The 22157-nt window shown below is 36.9% G+C and overlaps 3 protein-coding genes across 5 annotated transcripts; 1 reads left to right on the forward strand and 2 right to left on the reverse strand.

The window, feature by feature from the left end:
* Positions 1-3979: 3979 nt before the first annotated feature.
* On the forward strand, positions 3980-10004 carry LOC103953288 (CTP synthase). 2 transcript variants are annotated; one of them, XM_009365022.3, is made up of 22 exons: positions 3980-4238; positions 4486-4685; positions 5341-5420; positions 5542-5628; positions 5751-5801; positions 5892-6009; positions 6122-6178; positions 6294-6358; positions 6529-6612; positions 6699-6749; positions 6834-6896; positions 7010-7056; positions 7193-7262; positions 7355-7417; positions 7528-7617; positions 7742-7780; positions 7894-8121; positions 8214-8299; positions 8438-8486; positions 8615-8695; positions 8782-8875; positions 9356-10004. In XM_009365022.3, exons 2-22 carry the CDS (start codon positions 4568-4570, stop codon positions 9544-9546), a joined length of 1812 nt encoding a protein of 603 aa, XP_009363297.2. In that variant the 5' UTR covers positions 3980-4238; positions 4486-4567; the 3' UTR covers positions 9547-10004. The 2 variants fall into 2 exon arrangements, with proteins under 2 accessions (XP_009363297.2, XP_048425875.1); XM_048569918.1 differs by lacking the exon at positions 4486-4685.
* Positions 10005-10389: 385 nt separating this feature from the next.
* LOC103953287 (ABC transporter D family member 2, chloroplastic) lies at positions 10390-15660 on the reverse strand. Its single transcript, XM_009365021.3, has 10 exons — positions 15144-15660; positions 14867-15056; positions 14677-14744; positions 13903-14229; positions 13648-13812; positions 12952-13180; positions 12046-12284; positions 11623-11947; positions 11200-11471; positions 10390-10759 (listed from the first exon to the last, which is right to left on the reverse strand). Exons 1-10 carry the CDS (start codon positions 15483-15485, stop codon positions 10574-10576), a joined length of 2343 nt encoding a protein of 780 aa, XP_009363296.2. The 5' UTR covers positions 15486-15660; the 3' UTR covers positions 10390-10573.
* Positions 15661-19697: 4037 nt separating this feature from the next.
* On the reverse strand, positions 19698-21935 carry LOC103953289. 2 transcript variants are annotated; one of them, XM_009365023.2, is made up of 5 exons: positions 21680-21935; positions 21389-21523; positions 21033-21070; positions 20854-20920; positions 19698-20212 (listed from the first exon to the last, which is right to left on the reverse strand). In XM_009365023.2, the coding sequence occupies exons 1-5, from the start codon at positions 21851-21853 to the stop codon at positions 19805-19807; spliced, it is 822 nt and encodes a 273-aa protein (XP_009363298.2). In that variant the 5' UTR covers positions 21854-21935; the 3' UTR covers positions 19698-19804. The 2 variants fall into 2 exon arrangements, with proteins under 2 accessions (XP_009363298.2, XP_048425673.1); XM_048569716.1 differs by having other exon boundaries at positions 21663-21804.
* Positions 21936-22157: the final 222 nt, after the last annotated feature.

Here is a 22157-nt window from a genome sequence, read left to right on the forward strand (position 1 = left end):
CTAGGCTACGTGTGAGAGCGAATCCGGCCTCCAGCCGACGAGTGCTTGACACGTACGGGTGATCTGTGACTTCATGTAGATCATTTTCGTATATTCAAACCTTCCGTTTGAGCAAAGTATGGGAGATTTACCTAGCCTTTTTGAATATGTCCTATTTAATTTAGGAAAGTGTTATTGACACTCCAAAAATCTCATTCTACACTCCTTACAAGTGTGTTTTTCTTTCCAAATATAGAAAGTTTGGAGTGTAGAATGAGATTTTTGGAGTGCCAATAACAATTCCCTTAATTTATTAGTTTAGTTATTTCACATATAGGTGAAAATTATCCCGAGGATGTATGAGGTCAAGCAAGGCTAGGAGGCTATGATTCGACCACGTATCAGTGAGTGGGCATTTGTTTTCGTGTGTGTGTGTGTATATATATTTATTTATTTATAAACTTTATAGTTTCCACAAATGCTTTTGAATCGAATTATGCATATCATGCCATTATTGTTTTTAGATTGATATTACGTTTATTATGCCATGACTAAATATGTTATAAGAAATGTTATATTGCTGTGAAATGCCAAAATAATCCTACGGGATGCACAAGTACGTTTATTATGTTGACTAGAATTATTGAATGGTTATGGCATGTTTATATTTATGCATGTAGTCTGCTCATCATTGATGCACCTTGGTGTTAGTGCCGCCCGGGGCCAGGGCTAATCTTTCACTTGTATGTTCACCTCAGCACCGCATGCTCGCCTTGGATCCAAGTAGGTGCCAGTCTTGTTGTACAAGTTGCATTAAGCAACTTCGACTCGTAGGTGACCGCGATTATCGCTAGTCTTCACGTAATTGTAGCACTAGAACGTACTTATATAGTACACCCCCAATCCTGTTCATGTCAGAAACTATCTGCATGAACTCGTGTGCTAGTGTAGATTGATGAGCAACCTGTTTTCATTATTCTATTGTTGAAATATTGTAGTTTGGCATAGTTTGGCATTATTGTTTAATTACGGTTGTTTTCATACTTGTAAGTAGTATGATTTTATGGAAACTATACATGTTTTACAGCGAAAGGTTAGTATGTTCTGAAAAATAAATGTGTTTTATAAACCTTTGTTTTTGTGCCCACTCACCCTTCTGTTTTTTGCCCCTCCAAGTCCTAGATAGCAGAATTATTCTTTGGCGTACGAGGATTAGCCGGCGATTCTGACATATCCCTATTTAAGTGTAGGAACTTATCTCGTTGTGTACTAAGTACTTAACTAGTTTCGACTACACACTCTTTGTCATTTATGCTCTGAATATTTGTATTCTATGGGTTCTATCCACTAATGCGCACTCACTTTATTAGTTTAAATAAGTTCTAGTTTCGGTTTTAATTTATTCACATTTTTACATCACCTACACCTTTGGGTGACGGCCAGCATAACTCGACTCCGGTTGGGGTGTAACAACATAAACTGGCAGAAGTTTAAAATTATTATCCCATACATGCATCATACATCTCTATCTATGTAAAGTCTTCAGAAGGATTTTGAATCTAAAACCAAAATTAGTTAACCTCAAAAAATATTATTAAAAAAAAAAAGTTCAGTGAAAAATAAAACTTGAGGCTACAACCGTTGTTCGACAATTAGGAGCGTAAATTTTACACGGAGAGAAAAAAACCGCTTTGGGTCTAAATCCAAAATTTTAAGATTTAGACCCATAAAAAATGTCGAAGGGAATAAAGTCTAAACGTTTGAGCTAATTAATAACTTTCAAAGTCATTGAGTTGGATAAGAGTGAAGAATTTGATATATTAATTCAAAGACAGAGACAAAAGGGTTCTCACTTAAGGAAAGAAACTCAGGTAATAAACCATTTTCATACCCTTCGATCTCTTACGAATCTGATATTCTTGGTCGTTATCTTGCCATTTCTGGAACGGTTTTACTTTTTCAAATTGTAATTTGTTTGGTACATTAACTAAACCACCAAATTCCATAGTTTCTCCAGTTGGATTTACAAACTTTGCAGAGAAAATTTGCACACACAAAACTACTTGCCACAATTTCTTTAAAAATCAACTGAGAGCTTATTGATTTTTCTACGCAAATCATAATATATATATATATATAACTCGATTTCCGTCACAATGAGTGCTTGAATATTTGACAAAATACCTTAAAGAATGATTCTAGATAAAATTTAACTAGACAACGCTTGAGCATCGTTTGTCCCAACCTCCACCCTAACATGACTACTAAGGGTCTAAATCTTTCTATCGAAAAAGTTAAAAGTTAAGAACAGCATGAAAGCATGGTTTGGATTAATAGGAAAAGCCAAACCTCAAAGCTATATTTAAAAAAGTGATTAGGGAGGATTAAGAGAAAGTCCTAAGATGTAACCTAAGTAAGGGATAATGTAGATTAATTAAGAAAATGAACATATTAAACAAAGAGGAAGGGACTCGTTCTGCACACGGGATAGGTGGATATTGCTATTGGGCAGATGCATCCACAGAGGCATGGAAGCATATCAGGTTATCAGCATATGTTAGTGTCAGTGACTCAGTGAACCCTAGATACATGGTCACTGCCACGTGTCTGGTTTTGTGTAAATTATTATTAAAATCCCTAGTTTGTCTGGTGTGAATGAATGGCTAAAATGGAAAAAAGAAACAAACAAAATTGAAAGATAAGATACTCTTCGGCTCTTTTTATCTTTTAATCCTTTGATTCGATTCCCTCAAGCCCATAAACTTTTTAGTAAGCCATCAATTGAAGGGTCCCCCTCTTGGAAACCCTAAAAAGTTTAACCGCTAGATATTTGCAATTTCATTTAAAAATGGTAAAGTGAAAAATGAAAACCTTTAACCTCAGCTTTCTAATCACTAAACAATATAAAATAAAAGTGGAGACCACACGATATTTATTTTGTAGGTGTTCAACTACCTCATTTTGATAAGAATTACTTACATCGCTTATACTGTTGTGACATACATTATTATGTGTGTTAATTTCTTTATCATATAACAATACATTATTAACTTTCTTTATCATATAACAATGCATTATTAACTTAAAATGTTGTCACAATGATATACTAATTCATGAATGAATAACCCATCAGAAATTCATTTGGTCTACTCATTCCGCTTTCACATTATTTTTGAAATTATCAACCTTTCTCATAAACTATTACTTTCAACAAATTATTTTTGAAAAAAAATAATATAGATTTTAGACATCAAACTAGTTGGATAGAAAACACATAAAACATAAAACTAAAAATAATTTTGATTCAGGTGAAATTTTAAACATCTTATATGAATTATTATTATTTTATTTTCATATAATTTAGTAAGTAACTTTAACGAAATTCAAATTCAGACTTCTAATCTTCACTTAGTATGACAATAGGGAAGTGAAGAATCAAAGAACTTATAAACATGAGAAGTAAGCAAGGGAAATCGATCAATCACTCTCCTAGTTGATCCAGTTTATGGTCTTCAAGGTACTTGATCGCAGGTTTACAGTGAGACCTACGTCGTTTTCTTTATGTGTTTGTAAACATAAAGAAATTATGAATGAGAGTAATTTTCCTCGCCATACACATGACCTGCATCCAAAACTAACAAGAAAAATATCATAAAATCATAGCGCTGGATGGCATCATTGGTTACAAATTAATAAACTTATCATGTAAATTAACCAATTAAAGGGTCCTACGTTAAACAACCAATTAAAGGGTCCTCTAGAAAAATCCTAAAAAAACTGTAACTGCTCCTAGATTTTTTATATTTCATTTATTTTAAGGAAAGAAAGATAAAATGGAAATCTTAGTAATGTCTTGGGTTGGGTTTTTTACAAGTCAAAAAGCGAAGGTCTTTTTGGCTTCTTAAGCGCTTGGGTTCCGCCACCCGCCGCCTGGGGACACAAGAACAAAGGAGAGGCCTTTGGTCCTCTATCTTGTATTCCAAGTCCTTCTTTTCGTGTTTAACGAGAGCCATACCAATCTCTCCCCCGTTTCCATTATTTCCACAGAAAAAAAGTGCAAAAAAGAAGAAGCAAAAGAGAAAAAGTTGCATTGATTTTGCGGTTTTCTATGGTTTTGGCTTTGGTTTCATACTCTGTGTAGATTTTTGGCGATACCCAGTTGAGTATTTATCTGATAGTTTGTGAACCCACATCAAATCCCAGAGAGCAAAGCTTAGGAGGGGACCAAGCCCTTTGTAAACACCGCCATTGTTAACAAGGTTTGATTTCTCTCTCTCTTTTTTCATTCCTCTTTATCTATCTAGCCTGCACCCATAATATCTATGCAGATTAGCCTCTCATTGGTAGGAAAATTTAATTATTATTCTTTGGTTTTATCAGACAAAAACACCAACTGGGTCTCACTGGCTATAACTGATTAGCCTATAAGTAGTGCTAGTCTTACTTGTTCTTGCTATTACATTTATTCTGCATTTTTTGGGTCTTAGACATGTTGGGTTTTCTCAGATTTTGATAGCATCAGTAAGCAGAGGGAGGTTCCTTTTTTGTTTGTGGAAAAGATACAATTTTTGTGACAGAAATAGACAAAATGAAGTACGTGTTGGTGACGGGTGGTGTTGTTAGTGGACTCGGCAAAGGGGTCACAGCCAGTAGTATCGGATTGCTCCTCCAAGCCTGCGGCCTTCGTGTTACATCCATCAAAATTGGTACCTTTCTCTTTTATAGAGTGTTTTCCCAGTTGGTTTTGTTTTAAATGTGCAACTTTTAATGTTGTTTTATCCTTTGGATGTGTGTACAAAACAAATTTGCAAAGCTTCTTTTTGTTGTATTAGGACTGGTGTCTTTTTTTATCAATTCCGACATTGTAACAGTACAATTTTCTTCCACTAGCTTGAGGGCCTGTTTGGGATTGTTTGTGGAAGGGATACAAGTTCTTTCTGACAGCCAATAGTGTTTCTGACTCGGTTGGCATAAATTTTTTTAAGGTTCTTATGACTCATAGAAGTGCTTTCTGCAAAAGCACCTGCCAAATGCATTTTAGGAAGCACTTCCAAGTAATTTTTCAGGCAGCACTTCTGATTTAAATAAAATTTTCAAAGTGTTTATATGCTACAAGTGTTTCTGGAGAAGCGATCCCGAACGGACCCAACTCTTGAATATAGTTCTGTTATACTATTTTTGGATGCCAATTTCTCTGATGGAGAAATTATATTGAAATGTGTGTTTTTGATGCATCGAACTTATTGGGTATTTTACCACATATTCTTATACAATTTACTTTTATTTTTATTAAACAAGGGAATTTTGGTGCTTCTTCATACTTTCGTACCTGCTAATGTGAAGTTTTATCTATGTATGCAGATCCTTACTTAAACACGGATGCAGGGACAATGTCTCCTTTTGAGCATGGGGAGGTGTTTGTCTTAGATGATGGCGGCGAGGTAGTGTGCCTGATAAATGGATTTAATCTTGCATGCTGTTCTTTAACTTTTGTGGGTTTTGGAGGTTTCTGTTGTTAAGGTAGAATGCTCTGGGCATGACCTGTTTGTTTTGATTTTGAAGGTGGACCTTGACCTAGGAAACTATGAGCGGTTTCTAGATCTGACTTTGACCCGAGACAACAATATCACGACTGGAAAAATTTATCAGGTTATTTTACTTGCTCCTTTTGGTTTGTGGAGATATGTTTGAAGTTTTGATATAACTGAAGAATCATTTAAGCCATGCCAAACCACTTTCATCATTTTAATTATTATCTTGGTTGTTTTCAGTCTGTTATTGACAAGGAGCGAAAGGGAGATTATCTTGGAAAGACTGTCCAGGTCTAAATCAACATTCTTTTTTTTTCACCTTCCAATATTTGAATAATTTTCCCCCTTTGTACCTGACTTTTATTTCTCCCTTCACACCAGGTTGTTCCACACATTACAGATGCCATCCAAGAGTGGATTGAGCGTGTGGCAATGGTACCTGTGGATGGGAAAGAAGGTCCAGCTGATGTTTGTGTCATTGAATTGGGTGGAACTATAGGTACATTAAAATCTGTTAGTTGTTTAGGATGAGGTATTTTCCTATTGCTAAATAGTTTAAATACAATCTTATCGAAATAGATTAAAATAAAAATTTGCTTCCCATATTGCAGGGGATATCGAATCAATGCCTTTTATTGAGGCCCTTGGCCAGTTTTCATATCGTGTAGGTAAGGCAACGAACGTGATCAACATAGCTTCTTGTATTACATATATGTATATAAATTAAATGTGTTATCTCTTTGATTTAACTGGTTTTCCTTCGGAAAATGTTTTTTGCTGTAGGACGTGAAAATTTCTGCTTGATTCATGTCAGTCTTGTGCCAGTTCTCAATGTTGTTGGTGAACAGGTAATCGAAACAGTGTCTATTATGCTATATTATAAACATTGTGCAGGTTATTAGTAGTTATCAGTTCCACTGATCTGGAACCTGCCAAAGTATAGTGTATGCATCTTTTGACTAATTTGCAGTCATATACCTGCTCTATTTAACTTTTTGTTTAAATATTGAATTTGTAGAAAACAAAGCCTACACAGCACAGTGTTCGGGTACTCCGAGGACAGGGTTTGACACCTAATATTCTAGCTTGTAGGAGTACAAAGGTCTTGTCTTCTGCCTTCCTCTCCAGATCTCTTTTTTCAGTAGTTTGTGGCTGCAGAATCTCAAGTTTTCTTTTTGTCTTTGACAGCCACTTGAGGAGAACGTTAAAGCAAAACTCGCTCAATTTTGCCATGTGCCGGTACCATAACGATATAATATGAATGCTAAAGTTTCTCCTTTGACTTTAACTGTTATTTACTAATTAGGTGACGGCCTTATGCAGGCTGAAAATATTGTAACTCTTTATGATGTTCCAAACATTTGGCACATCCCTTTGCTTTTAAGAGTAAGTACGGTGCTTTTGCAATAAATTTGGCAATATACTTAATTACAACAAGAAAATTTTCACTCTGTCTTTTTCTGTTTTCTTATCTTTTGGTCTTCTGTTGTCACAAATAGGACCAGAAGGCACACGAAGCAATCTTGAAAGGATTCAACCTTCTTGGGTTTGTCTTGCAAACTCATTATTTGTTTTCCTTATAATATCTTGCTCTCTTACTTGCTGCATGGATGCTCCCACATACTACGAGTAACAATTATATGCTGCTTCAAACTACCTTTTAACCTTCCCTTAATTAACAGTGTTGCTAGAGAGCCAAATTTGAAGGAATGGACAACCAGGACAGAAATTTCTGCTAATTTACATGATCCTGTGGGTTTTCAAAAGTTCCTCAATTTTGGATTTGATTTCTTTTATTTATGTAATACCATTATCTTGATCTTAACCGTTCGTATGCTTTACAGGTCAGAATTGCAATGGTTGGAAAATACACAGGTCTTTCAGATGCTTACCTCTCTGTTTTAAAGGTAAATCGTTTTGTAATCTCATTGTTATTTTATTTCAGACCTCTTATACCATGAATTGCATAGTATAAAAATTGTGAGATCAGATTCTAATATTTAGCTTCTTGTTCCAGGCTCTTTTGCACGCTTCTGTTTCTTGCCGCCGCAAACTTGTTGTAGATTGGGTTGCAGCAGGTGACCTTGAAGATGTTACTGCTGAAGAGGTTGGCGCTAATTTAACTTTCCATATTGCCATAAATTTAGTTTAGCGAAACAAAATCTTCCCCAATGAAAAGCATTTTTGTCCGCTCTCTTAATATTTTTAATTTACTAATTTAATGCTTGCAGGCCCCCGAGGCTTACAAGGCTGCATGGGATCTTTTGAAGGTGATCCTTTTATAATAATCGTTTCCGTTGATGGTCATTTTTCATGATGTTAAATTGGCTGTATATTCAGGCAGTACTTCCTTCATTGATCCTCTAAATGGTCTTCATTACAGGGTGCTGATGGTGTTCTAGTTCCAGGAGGGTTTGGAGATAGAGGAGTGCAAGGGAAAATTCTTGCGGCCAAGTATGCTCGCGAAAACAAAGTTCCATACCTTGGCATATGCCTGGGAATGCAAATTGCTGTCATTGAGTATGCACGATCTGTTCTTGGTATGGCTGATGCTAACAGCACAGAATTTGATTCCGAAACTACAAGTCCTTGTGTCATATTTATGCCAGAGGTATGCAATTCTATACTAGTTCATAAGGTGATATAACTTTTATACTTGAATGGCTTTAGTTTTTCTAAAGCTGTCTTCCTTTCAACTGGAAGGGTTCAAAAACTCATATGGGAGGAACTATGCGTCTGGGGTCTAGGAGGACTTACTTCAAGGTTAATGACTGCAAATCTGCAAAACTGTGAGGACTTCGAATTGATTTAAGCTAACATCTTATATATACAGTACATATATGTATGATGTATGTGTCTTCATAAACTTCATGGACCCTGTTCGTCAATCATGCTAATATAGCAATTTGTTTTGGGTTTATGTTTAGGTACGGTAATGTGGCATCTGTTGATGAACGACACCGACATAGATATGAGGTAAGTTTTGTTCATGGTCAGCACATGTAATTTACATGCATTCTACATAGCTGACATACGATGATAAAGAAGAGGAATTGTCCTGAGTTGTCTTCTCTTTCATGAAGCAGACTTTGTGTTATGTGTAGGTCAATCCTGATATGATATCGCAACTTGAAAATGCTGGTTTATCATTTGTTGGAAGAGATGAAACTGGTCGGCGCATGGAGGTAACCATACGTTGATAGCTGTATATGGATCCAAGTTGCTGAACAATTCTTTTACTCACGAAATATAAATATTTAAATAAATGCAGATTGTTGAGCTGCCTACACATCCATACTTTGTTGGCGTTCAGTTCCATCCTGAATTTAAGTCAAGGCCTGGGAAACCTTCTGCTCTGTTCTTAGGTACTTTTTTGTTCTTTTTCCTCTTTTTTGGTCTGAACTATATTTCGGTCAGGCCATGTTACATTCATGAAACAATGATGCTATCGATAAAGGTTGCAGCTATGAGAAAATTCTTCTGTCAAGTGTTAGTTACCCTGTTATGTTAATAACTTATCTGGATGATTTAGTAAGACATCCAGAGGTCTGGATGAAATTTTGGTTGCATCTTTGTGAAAGTCTCCGAATGCTTAACTTAGGGTACATTGCACCAAATAAGACAATTGTGCTTTACACCAGCTCTTCAGCACATGGGGATGCACTGCGGAATAAGTGTAGAGATCACTTTAGGTTTTTTTATGTGAGTGGTTCATTGTCAGAGAACGACAATGGTTGTAGCATAGCATTGGCCGTTCTATTTGTTTTCTGTGATCAGGAAGCTTGATTTTAAGTTGCGTCTAGTTTGGCTAACGGGATTAATTTCTTGTTCTGTCACACTCACAGGACTAATATCAGCAGCATGCAGGCAACCGAATACAATCCCACAAAACAATGGCCATCTACCAAAGCCAGTTGCAAATGGGACGAGTAATGGACATGTGACAGTGAAACCCCACCAAAACGGACACGCTTTCAAGCCATCCAATGGCTCCCTAAATGGTGTGTATAGCAACTGTAATGGCGTCCACTTTTGAGAGAAAAGTTGGTGATGGCATCGTGGTATTGTTTTCTCCGGAACTGCTTTTGGTAGGTGTCGGTTTTGTGTACAGACGGTGAGTATGGGTAGATGGTGTAGCGCTAGAGGGCTTGTCTTCGGGATGAAGCTGGATTTTGAGTTTTTGAACGACACAGCTGGTAACTCCAAAGAAGATTTGGCTTGGAAGTTTGATGTTGCTCCATTGAACTGTCTTGGTTTTTTTGCTTTTAATATATGTGAGGACTTTTGACAGTGTTGGCCTTTGGCAAAAGAGATTAGAGGCAACGTTTTCAGTTTTCAGTACATGTTTTTAAAGAACATGTTTTGTTTAATCTGAATAATTACCAAGGACTGAAGATCTGTGTTCCCCTGTGATGGCTTCTTTTGTTCCCTTTTGTTTTACATCTTTTGGATATTTGGACATCGGAAATGAAAGGGTTTGTGGTTTGAAAATTATCTTTAGAGGAGTGTTACCGACCACTAATTTGTATTTTTACTCTATTTACAATCTTACACTTTTTGGTGTCGCAAGGTTTTTTTTTTTTTTTTTTTGGGGATTGAACTCGAATGCAAGAAGACAGATACACTGCCCTAACAATTGCTTGAACTACGCACAACCCATCTGTAATTTTATAAAAATGTGACAAGTCTGCCAAACTGCCAATTCATCACTCTATTCAAACTCGTTCTAAGATTTGTTGTCTGCAAATGCTTTTAAAATGATCAAGTGTTTTTCACTTTTACAATGAATTCGTTGCAAAAATATTTTCACCAAAAGCACTTTCAACAATTTTAAAAGCATTTTCAAATGAGCCCGATTTAAAGACAGACAAGAAGCACATTTGCCGAACTACTTTCATTGCATAAATATCTGTTGACTCATAGCATCGGATATGGAAATTGGCGTTTTACAATTTTTCACCTTCTGCAGTTTATGAAAAGCTCGAAACTTCCTCATTTAAGAGAAAACGAGGGACGTAAATGTCAGACAGGCAGCAAATCATGCCATGTGAAGGCAACTACAATTACGGATTTGATAAGTTGTACAAGGGTTCTTGAATGATGGATTCAACGTTCCAATTCCGTTCGGCGCTGCTGGGTTCTGCGGTGGATATCCGTAAGTTCTTCTTGTGGAAGTCGTATAGAGTTCGCCGGTGGCCAACGCTTATATATGTTATGCCTGCCTTTTCAATCTGCTGATATAAATGAGCCTGCCAAACCGGGAGATCATCATTATAACTTGGAATTATATCATGTTATCTTCATAGTGATTCAACAACTATGCTTCTAGGCCTCATGGGAAAAAACTGAAGCAGGTGGACATCGTATGCATATGATATCGAATGAGTGGTACAAAATCGAAACTTCGAACAGACTTGGAACAAGTTCAGTACCCTACACTTCAACTTTTTATAGACCAGATTATTCGTTTCAGGTGTTCGTGTGCATAGCGTGAAATTTAACTAACTGTTGCATGTATGGCATCCATTCCATGCCAGTAAACGGTTAATGAGGTTTAACTATAAAGGCGTCCAATACGTTAGAGATAGTTCCTGAAGATGCTTTGGACTGAAAAGTCCAATACATGTGGGAAGGACTAGGAAGATAAACAAAAGAATCTTGAAAGTCTTAGGAAAGAGCATGGTAGTACCTCATTGGCTTCATCTAAAGCACTGGTAGATTCATCCAGTAGAACCAACTGTGGTTTCGAAAGCAGTAAACGTGCAAAAGCAAGGCGTTGCTGCTCTCCAAGGGAGAGAACACTAGACCATTCATATGAAGTATCCAAACTACTGAATCGGGATAATATGTAGCCAAGTCGGACATCCTCCAAAACCTGTATCAGGTCCTCCGTTGTGGGCTTACTAGGATTTTCACTCGTATGTTCCGAATTTGGTGCCTGCATCAAGAAAGGAAGTGACCCTGCAAGAATTACAAAACAATTGTCACAGCTGAATAACAGCTTCCTCAGAACACATACCATGATATATGATATACTGAGATTAATACGAAATAACAAATCTACACGTTTAAAAACTTCTATACATGTGGCAAAAGGAATTGAAGTACATACCAGTTGGTTTAGTACTGCCCGCTGTGGAAATCGAATCCTCAGCCCATGTAGGATAAAGTAACTGTTGGCGAAGTGTTCCCAATACCATATATGGTCTTTGAGGAAGGAAAAATATGCCTTTATAATTCCTATTTGAGGGCTTTCCAAGTTCCCCATATTTATCATTACCAGTATCTACCTCAAGATGTGCCACACCAGAAGAAATGGACGGTTGATTATCTTCTCCGTCCTTCACATAGAATATGATTTTTCCTTTTCCAGTACTCCAAAGACCAGACATAGCTCTCAACAAAGATGTTTTACCGCTCCCACTTGGTCCTGTTACCTGTTCAAATGATCATGTACCGGAAAAGCTGTTCAGCACGCAGTCAAGACATGTTTAGAAACTAATGATAAATTCAATAGAACAATGGAGTTACTAACCAATAAATGCTCATTCTTGTTGATTACCAATGACAAATCCCTAACCAATGTAGTACCACTTGGAGTCTGCACAGTCAAGTTCTCTATATCCACTAACATTTGTTGCTTTTCTATGGGAATGGATCCATTTGACTCCAGTTCAGATAAACTTTTGACGTTACCATATATAAGACGTATCCCTTCTGAGGGGTCTGAATGGCGTTCCAAGTTGCTGCTATCCAACACATCGTCAAATTCACCTGTACATGTCAAATATCACTAGGTAAATAAGTTTATAAAGTTAAAACACATCTCCGACAGTAAAGATCTCCTTGCGTGGAACCAGAAGAGAAAGCATTGCCATATTGGACATCATAACTAAATTTATTAACGAGGTCAGACAGAATGATAAGATATATATTATTACGAATCTGTAAATGATAGAATAATCTAATTAACCTGAAGAGTAAACTTCAGAACTTCCAAGTATGAAAGATTTGGTTTTAAAAAAGTGGTAAGTACAACATAAAAGCTATGGTGAAGAGTAGAAAAGTTGAGATGAAATTTTGGTCACATTCTAGTAGTTTTTGCATCCCTAGTCGTAACAAATATTATTGAAGATGGCTTCAAATGCCCTGAACAAATACAAAAAGTTATAACTATGTGGTCAAATGATGTCTGTAACTATCTGACTGAATCAAAGAAGACATTAACCCTGTATAGAGATTAGAACATCAATAAGAAAACGTGCCATTATTCTGTCAATTTCTTTCTAGGGAGACTCTAATCCACATTCGTTCAATTTTAAGACCCCGTTATATCATGCAAATTAGACAGCTTCCTTATAAAGTTCTATCTGGTCATATCAAAGTAACATAACAGATACTCGTTATAGCAGATATATAAATAAAGATACAGAGACAATACCAAGTCGATCAATTACAGCTGAAAATGCACTGATAGACTGAAATTGGTAGACAATAAGGGAGAAGTCTCCAAGAATATGACTGAAAGCAGATACTGACTGATTAATGACACCAAACTCAATTTTGCCTGAAAAATACATAGGGGCAACAACAGCAGCGGGAAGAATCTGAATAATATAGCGGTATCCATTGGTGAAAAACTCGAGATTTCTTGAAGATATCAACAATTTCTGCAAGGTTGGAATATGAGTTAAACACAACCAACTGGATGTGCATGGCATAACAATCTACATGCACAGTAATTATAAAGCAGTAAAACTACTAAATGCAAACAGAACATCATGCTCTAGATCAAACCTCACAGGCATTTGTGTACCAAAATTAACTTTAACAGGAAGTCCTAAGCATAACTGTATAATTCTTAGGCCTAATGATACAGCTCAGCCTCGGGAATGAGGCACAGATATCATCGGAAAAAAATTGTTTTTGTTGATTACCAAAGCGATAGAGGTGACATCAACAGAGAGTAATATAAGTTGAAGTTGTGTAGGATGCTTTGTTGTGATTAAGTACACACACAAAAACAATAATGCATTGCATCAACTTAAATTTGTGAGAGAAAAAGGAGTCCTCAGCGTAAAGGCTAATGACTGCATGCAGAGAAGTGAAAACAGAAGAAGATAAAAGCTATTCATACACTTAGATTATCGAAAGCACTTGTGAAGCGTTGTAGCAAAAGTTGCATTTCATTTGCTTCACCACTATAGAAAGCAATGGATTCAGCATTTTCTCTGACGCGCACAAGCCCATAACGAAAATCAGCTTCCTTTTTCTCTTGCATGAAGTTTAAAGAAACCAAATCCTGAAAACACAGATACAGCATTCTCAATAAACCGAGTTTCAATTGCATGCATGGGAAATATTTTTTCTGTTAAACAGGGAAAAAAATTACCTTTCCAAGAAAGACACTTATAGCTGTTCCACCAATTGAATATACAAGTAGAACAACAAACAGCGGAGGATAGATACCAAATAAGATGTTACTGAATGAGATGAGATCTATCACAGCATTGAAAAGTGTTAAGGCGAAGGATAAGGCAGTCCCTGTGAACGAACTCAGATCGTCAACAATGCGCTGATCTGGATTATCGATGATTGATTGGGATTGAATTTTGTAAAAGGTTTGGTTGCTTAAGTAACGATCCATGTAATATTTTGTCATCCAAGATCTCCACCTCAAAGAAAGAGTTTCTCTTGCATAATCTCGCAACACAAAAATCTGCACAAAAAGTTGTCAACACAAGAAACAAATATATCAGAAGACCAGGTCATTGTTCCAACTTCCATGTAACTGCACAGGCAAACGAATCAACAGCATTCATACGAATACAAACCCAATGGCAACGATCAAAATGCAAAGAAGTGGAAACTTGTGAGCAGAAACACCGGAAACACTATATGCATCTAACAGCTTTAAATTTTTTTCCAGTGTGGGTTGCAATTTACTGACACAAACCTATGGTAATAGTTTCACCGTTCATTATTCTCATGTTGTCCTCTTTTTGAAAATATCTTAATTATAAATTGCAAGAAGCTGCCTTTTGTATTCTCCTTTCTGGTGATTACAGAAGGATGGAGGCGAAGACGAAGACCCGAAAAATTGGGAAACAAACAAAGCAGAGGGAGGGATACCTAAGTGAAAGTGCAGCAAGCAATTGGTGCTCACCGGAATTCCACCAGCAAAGGCACCCAAGTAGTAAAACAGCTGCTTCGTGAATTGTTCTTGATCCTTGTCTTCAAATCATCATCAAAATCCAATTGTTCAAGCAAAAAGGAACAAAATTCAGTACAAATTTTAACTTAATTGATCACCAATAAGATTTTAACAGATGAGAGAGAGAGAGAGAGAGAGAGACTGGCAAGGGCGTTATAGAAGTCACGGCCGAGGAAATTGAAGCCGACGCTGATGCCGGTAGTGGCGAGAGTGAGAGCGAAGACTGCGCCGAGCTGCATCCTCGCTTGCGCCTTGTCGTCGGAGAACCAATAGGGAGCCGCCACCTTCCAGAATCTTCGGAGGAGCGTCTGCAGTTCAGGCACCTCCCTTTGCTGCAGTAATGCGACCAACTCATGAGGAAGAAGAAGAAGGAGAATCAAATCAAAGAGAAAAAATAGAGAGAGAGAGAAAGAACGGACCTTTTCTGCAGCTGGCGGAACTGGCGTAACGGGCGGCGGCGGTGCAGAGCCCGAGGCGGCTGCGCGGCCAGAAGATCTCGAAGAAGAAGGTGATGATACGACGTCGTGGCTCCTCTTTCTCCTCCTCATCATCCAATTGCTGCTTCTACCAGTGCTGGACATGGTGGACAATGATGGAGATCTGGAGAAGAGGATCCAATTAGCATACGACGGCGTTGGTCCTCTTTCGACTCCGACGCTAACTCTCACTCCAAATTGGCGGTGGTTGGCGGAGTTATAGGCGGAAGATGAGCAGAGTGAGAAAGAGTGTGCTGGTTGTGCCTGTATAATCATTTTTTCCATTTTTTTTCTTTTCCCTCTTTTAACTGACTTTCCTTTTATTCTCCAGTGATTGATTTTCCTTCCATCCAAACAGTTTTTTTTGTGATAATTTGATTACTTGCAAATATCAAATGAGTGTATAGTTACAGTGCAGATTCTCAGAAAAATATGGATTATCCATTTCAGCAAGTTTTCATCATACGAATGATCCCAGTTATGCCACGCCATCATGCCACCCCTCCCTCGCATTTCCATTTTTATTTTATCCAGGGTACTTGTGTTTTGCAATATAGGGTCTAATTTTGATAGAAATATCCGATTTTGACCCATTTTGATTTAAAAGAACGGATTCAAAATCATTGTTCTAAAAATCGGCACTAGTCAAAATCATTGTTTTTAAAAATTTCTGTTTAGCACCGCTTAAGCTTTGTCTAGGCACTAGGCGGTTGGCCACAATTCCGATTAATGATTAGACGTTTGAAAATTAAGAAATGGTATCTAGACCTATTGAGCCGTCTGTCTAGACCGCCTAAACTCACTTAGATATCCGCCCAGGTTGCGACTCACTTAGACAGAAAATAGATAACTTTCATTTTGCATTTACACTATGTTTGGATGAGGGAAATAAACATGGACTTTTGGTAAAAGTTGGAATTTATAAATTGACAGACACCAATTCTCTTGTTTTGGATTCATAAACATAGAATTTAGAATTTCCTCGTTGAAAAAAACTTGGAATTTGGGACCACCAAATCCCACGTTCAAATTCCATGTAAATAAGTGTCATTTCTCAATTCTATGATTGAGAGTTTAAAAATAACAAAATTCCGTATTCAATTCCATTGTTATTTTAGGTTAACTAAACAAGAAAATTTACAAATTCTAGAAAATAAAATCTCGTCATTTCAATTTTCGTCATTTTTAAATTCCTTAGTAATCTTAAATTTCTTCACTCAAACATAGTGTTAATTTTTTCAATAAATTGTAAGAGATTTGTTGAATACTTGAGCACACATTATATATTTGTTCCTCATGTTTTCATTATGTTCCAATAGATCATAATATATATGTCATTCTATTTTGTAATTTATGATGAAATAATCTATATTTTAAGTATAAACAAACACTTATTTACACGAAATGTAATATATTTAATTAAATCCGCCTAGTCCACCTAGACGCCTAGGCGCTAGACCCTAACCCGCTGTCTGACTAGCGCCTAACATCTTTTAGACCTTATCCAAAACTAAAGTTGAAATTTTGAAATCCGAAATAACAAAACATGAATTGAATGTATTTAATATTTTGAACGATTTATCGGATTCTAGGTTAGGACTGAATAGCTTTTGTCTTGACAAGGGGTACTCTCCGATCCAAAATTTCGAAACTTGCATAACTCTATTATGTACACTTAGTTATGTACTTATTGACTTTGAATTTTTAATACAATGTTCTCAAACATGTAATATTTTTTCAATTACAACTCCCTTGAATCCATACATACAAAAATGAGAATTTGAAATACTCTAAAATTTGTGTTATGTAAGGGATCCATGACAATGAGATATTTTTTTATCTTGGTATAGATGAATCATACAACTCCCATAATTTTGAACATCGGTGGCGGCTAAAACCATGGATTATGACAAGCAAATCATATTCCGATCGAACATCAGAGGTTTCATTTCCTGATGTTCAATTTTTCCCTCCATCAATGGCGTAGCCAGAAATCATTCGGTTGGTGGACTAAACTAAAATTATTACTACAAAATCAAGTTTTTAATCCTATGTTGCCTACATAAAGTTATATAATAGTACAAACTTGAATGTAGTAATTTGAAGCAAGAATTTTATGCTATGTTTTCTAGGTTTCTAGCCTTCAAAGCTTTCAAGTGAATAAAATAAGGAACCATTTGTGATATGGAAGTTTTAATTTATTACTATTAAATATAATAGTGGTTAAAGTGAAGGGTTTATTTAACATCTATTAGCTCTTATTATTCTTAAAAATAGGCTTACTAATAAAAAAATTCATTTCTTATGTGAAATATGACAATTAAAAATCATAAACTAACCTAAAAATTAATATTTTTAAGCTTGAAGAACCAAACTCTCTCTATGCTATAGTCTAGGGAGCCTTGTAATTGGCTCCGCCCTTGCCCTCCATGTAGTCCCCTTTCGTATAGAGTTGTTATCGCTTGCTTAGAAATGTTCTAAACCCTAACTTCAATACCTTAATCCTAGAGTTGTTTACGCGTATTGATCCTTGGGTGCAAGCATTTATCGAAAATCCTTTTATAAGGAAAAATAATTTCCGTACACATCTTTTATTCAAACAACAAAAATAAACGTGTAGCGAAGAAAAGGGATGCGCGGAAGAGCTATAGGAGCTCGAACTGCTGCACAAACTAGAGGCAAACGGAACACAAAGAATAGCTAATTGAACGATTCATACAAGTATACTGTGTCAACAATGGCTCGAAAAGCATAATTCAAAGAGCATGGCAACAGAGATCGATAAATAACTCCCTAAGTTCTTCGTGCAAGGGACCTCACTGCTGTTCCTGTGTGAACTCATCTGTTATGACGTACTTGGTAGTTTGAAAATTGGAAAGTTTACTACTTGACAATTTTACATTTCAATACATTATACAATCAATGCTTGTGGAGTGGGACTGAAAGTCTCTAGATTTTGAAAGTTAAATGAAGGTTCCAAATTTTATGAGTGGCGTTAGAACCAAATTTGCTCATCATCATATGTGGAGGAGATGCACAAATTCTGAGTACTTGTAAAAGAACAAACGATCTTGAACATTGGGAATCGGTGGGGTACCGGCCAAAGGCTCTCCGACGGTCAAGTTAATAACAATATTAAGAGTCTAAAGTAGTGGGCAATAGAATAAGCAAAGAGCAGAGTTGCGTTATGAGTATTAAGTGTTACCAGAGTTATGCCCTAAATGTAAGTGTTACCAGGGTTATGCCCTAAATGAGGGTATTTAGACTAGCTAGGAGAGAGATCTTTTGAGATTTGGAATATGTACTAAACCGGGAGAATCTTAAATGATATCTAGAGACAGATGTTTCCTTTTAGAAGTGTGATTATTTGCGGCGCACACCAATTCTGCTGGCGCGTGTGTTGACCCTAAAAGCTACCAAGCCTACGTGATGCGTATGCCGAATAACTAATGAAGCTTACTTGGCGCGCAGGCCGAATAACTAATGAACTAACTACGTCCTTCTGGTGAATGCTGGCTTTCCAACCCATGATTGAGCTCCATTAGAAAGTCAAATGAATGTGGTGGTGGAGTCAAACACTTTGCTGACTTTTGTATCTAAGCAATCATGACCAAAGAAAGAACACATCTCAGTCTCTGGGTTCTAGAATCTGAAGACAAGGTTGATAGTCATTGTGAAGTTCAAATAAGATTCGGCTTTTCAATGTGTCAAAAATTGAGCAACATGCTAACACCTCATTTCGCAAGAAGACTAATGAGATGACCTCTTCCAATAAGAAGACCGAAGACTCCTCACTGACAAAGACTTGAATAGATAGTTAGTTGAACTCGAAGCAGTCCTATTACTCCAAACTGAAGTTGCTTATTCGTCACCTAACTCTACAACTTTGATGTCTATAGTTGCCAACACAGTGTACTTAATCCAAACTGAAGGTATGTTGATGAAGTTAGAGAAGTTAGTGTTTTCTCAAAGCTTTGAGAGGGTGTCGCGTAGAGCGAGAATTTGGGCATGACATTTTGTATTTTGAGTTGAAGGTTCTTTGAATGTTGCAGAACTGTTTCTATTTATAAAGGTGAATTTCGTGCTGATCATTCACTGTAGAGTCCACCTACTTCTTCGACGTCTCTTGATCCAATTTCTTATCAGATAATTGTGAACCATGCACAACCTTTGGTTGCTCTTACTAGAAATACGGCTCTAAACCCAGTCTTTTTTCTGCATTCGATTCATTCCCAATTGATCAACATAAGCCTTGATTCTTAGAATATTGCAAATCTGTTTTACTGTACTTTTACTACTGTTTTGCTTTTTAAAGATTCATTTGTATTTATAGTAAGAATTAGTTCCAAAAGTACTGTCATAAAAAACGCTCTCAGTTATTTTTAATTCCAAACACAAAGTAAAAATTTGCTCAATTAATACTTACCTCCGAAAAAAAAACCTCGATTAGTCTTTTTCCTTTTTCGTCTAAAAAACTAAAAATTTACTCGTATCAACTCAATTAATACTTCCTTTTTTTCTCAAAAGAGGAAAAAATATAAATTATTTAGCAAACAATGCTCTATGTAACAATACACAGTACAAAAATGTGAGAAACCGAGGCATCACATTATCTCATACACCGCCAATCCTACCAAGAAACCCAACAAAGCGCCGGCCGCGACTTCTACTTCACTGTGGCCGATCGATTCTTTTAGCCGAGTTGAAGTATTGGCAGCTCTTTCTAAACCTTCCTCGGCATTACTTCCTAAGCCCGAAGAAACCTGCGTCTGAGTAGCTTGCATTGTTATCTCCTTGGACTGAGACGCTAAAGGGCCATTTGTTGCTTTTGGTGAGAAAATGTTTGCTTCCTCAGACAACAGAGACTCAACGCTTTCCGACTTCAACAATGGTTTTTTACGTTGAGAGTTAATTCTACCTCCGTCCTGGGTGGGGACTGAGTTCACCATTGTGTTCAGGGGCAGCGTTTTGTTCAGTACCTTTGCATGATTGCCAACTTCTCTTCTCACCCCCTGCAAAAGTAAGGATTTGCCTTTAGTTTTGATCATGATGTTGAAAAAATGCACATTGACCAACTCATGAAGCGGGAAGAGTTCAATGCAGAAAAAAAAAAAATTACTGTCATTTGTGATTTTCCAATTCACCATAGACAAAGAAATGCAATATATTCACTAATCTCACAAAGAGAGGCATCCATCTATGTTTTTCCCCTTCATGTAACGACTAAGATGGAGATTAAACGGATCATGCAGTCTCTGTAAGTTGAATGTATAAATCTATACAAGCCAATCTCACACTGATATTTCCAAACTAGTTATTTGCATTACGTTACACCGCCTTGCAATCTGATTCATAAGTAAACTATCAGAATGCTTCTCAATGCAGCAGTGCGATAGTTTTACGCAATGTATCAACCCGAAAAATCAGACTAGTCATCAAGGTCAACCAGTAATCCGTTGCACCTCATTCTTCTTTAATAAGACCTTACAAAGCAAAAGTTAATGGGGGCTTTAAACCACAAATCATGACAGGCGAACGATCCCAATTTAAATTTTCGTTATTCAAAGTATACCAACTTTCAAAATTAATAGGATTAAGGAACAATGAGAGAAGAAAGAGATCAGTGGTGTAAAACTGTAAAGAACTTTTATACCTGAGCATCATACATCACAATGCCTGCATAAACAACGGTAAGGCCAAATATTGAATCCGAAAGGCCCCTGGAACGAAACAATACAGTTATGAGTAAGATACCCTGACAAAGATGTTTGTATCCAGAAATGTTTGTTTATACACATGAAATTGAGGAGAAAGTATACGAGCGGTGCATACTTTTCAAGGCCAAGGGTTGTAGCAGTAGCCACCATTGCCTATCCAAAAATGGAAACAAAAATCGAGTTAATCAGCGTCAGCTAATCAGTATCCAAAACTCAACTGAGTAAAATGAATCAAGGGCCTGTTTGAAAGTGCTTTTTGTGCCAATAGCGCTTCTAACAACATTTGACAGTTAAAAATTAAAATCACCTTGAATTCTTAGTAAACATTTATGTGTTCTTCCAGCAAAAGCTGCTCATGCGCGGAAGTGCTTTCTAAATAAGCATTTCGAAACCGACCCTAACTTAATTATATCGTTTACTGATTGAACATTGAGCAAAACAGTAGTAAAAGTACAGTAAAAGGGGGCTTACAGAGGAATGGGAGGAAGGGAATCCCCCAGCCTGAACGACCGCCTTGAAATCAAACTCTTTCCCATACAAAATCACAGAAGTCACCGGCTTCGTGAGCTGCCCAACTGCCATTGAAATTCCAGCCGCAATCAAAACCTTCCCAATCCAAAACAAACACAAAGCCCAAAACTTTATCTCAGTAACTAACTCCACCACCAAAAAAATCCCAAAAAAAATGCAGAAATTCAGTAATTCCAAGCAGAAGATGGTAAAAAGCAAGAAAATTTAGAGGTACCCGGAATCGAATTCCACCTTGTTATGCGCGAGCTGATCGATTCCGTCTAGCAACTGAGCTCTGAGGCAAAAGGGTGCTGCTGAACGGCGTCGCTTATAAATGGCTTTGTGCTGGGTTTCCGAGTGGGAAAAAGCCAGAGAATTGTGAAGCGCTGTGGAGCTCGAAACGCTCCAAGGCTGCAGCAGCAACATTGTCTCCGACTTTCTCGGCGTCTCTCGACCTCGCCGTCTTCCTGTCCACGTGAATAACTTAACCAAAAAAATGGAAAACCTCGAACGACGTCGTTGATGTCTTGCATCCTTTGTATATATTATTTTTCGAAATTTTTACGAATTACACTTTTGGTACTGTTCAATTTTAACAAAAAATCACATTTTTCCTTTTCTCTGATACTATTTACTACATCTTTATTTGTCATTTCCCATTAAAACTAAAGATTTTTTAGATTTTTCGTTAGTTTTCTTTTTATTTTTTTATGAAGAGCAATTCATTGAA

The sequence above is a fragment of a genome, unplaced genomic scaffold (assembly GCF_019419815.1).
Source record: "Pyrus x bretschneideri cultivar Hongxiangsu unplaced genomic scaffold, Pyrus_bretschneideri_v1 Contig50, whole genome shotgun sequence".
NCBI lineage: Eukaryota > Viridiplantae > Streptophyta > Magnoliopsida > Rosales > Rosaceae > Pyrus > Pyrus x bretschneideri.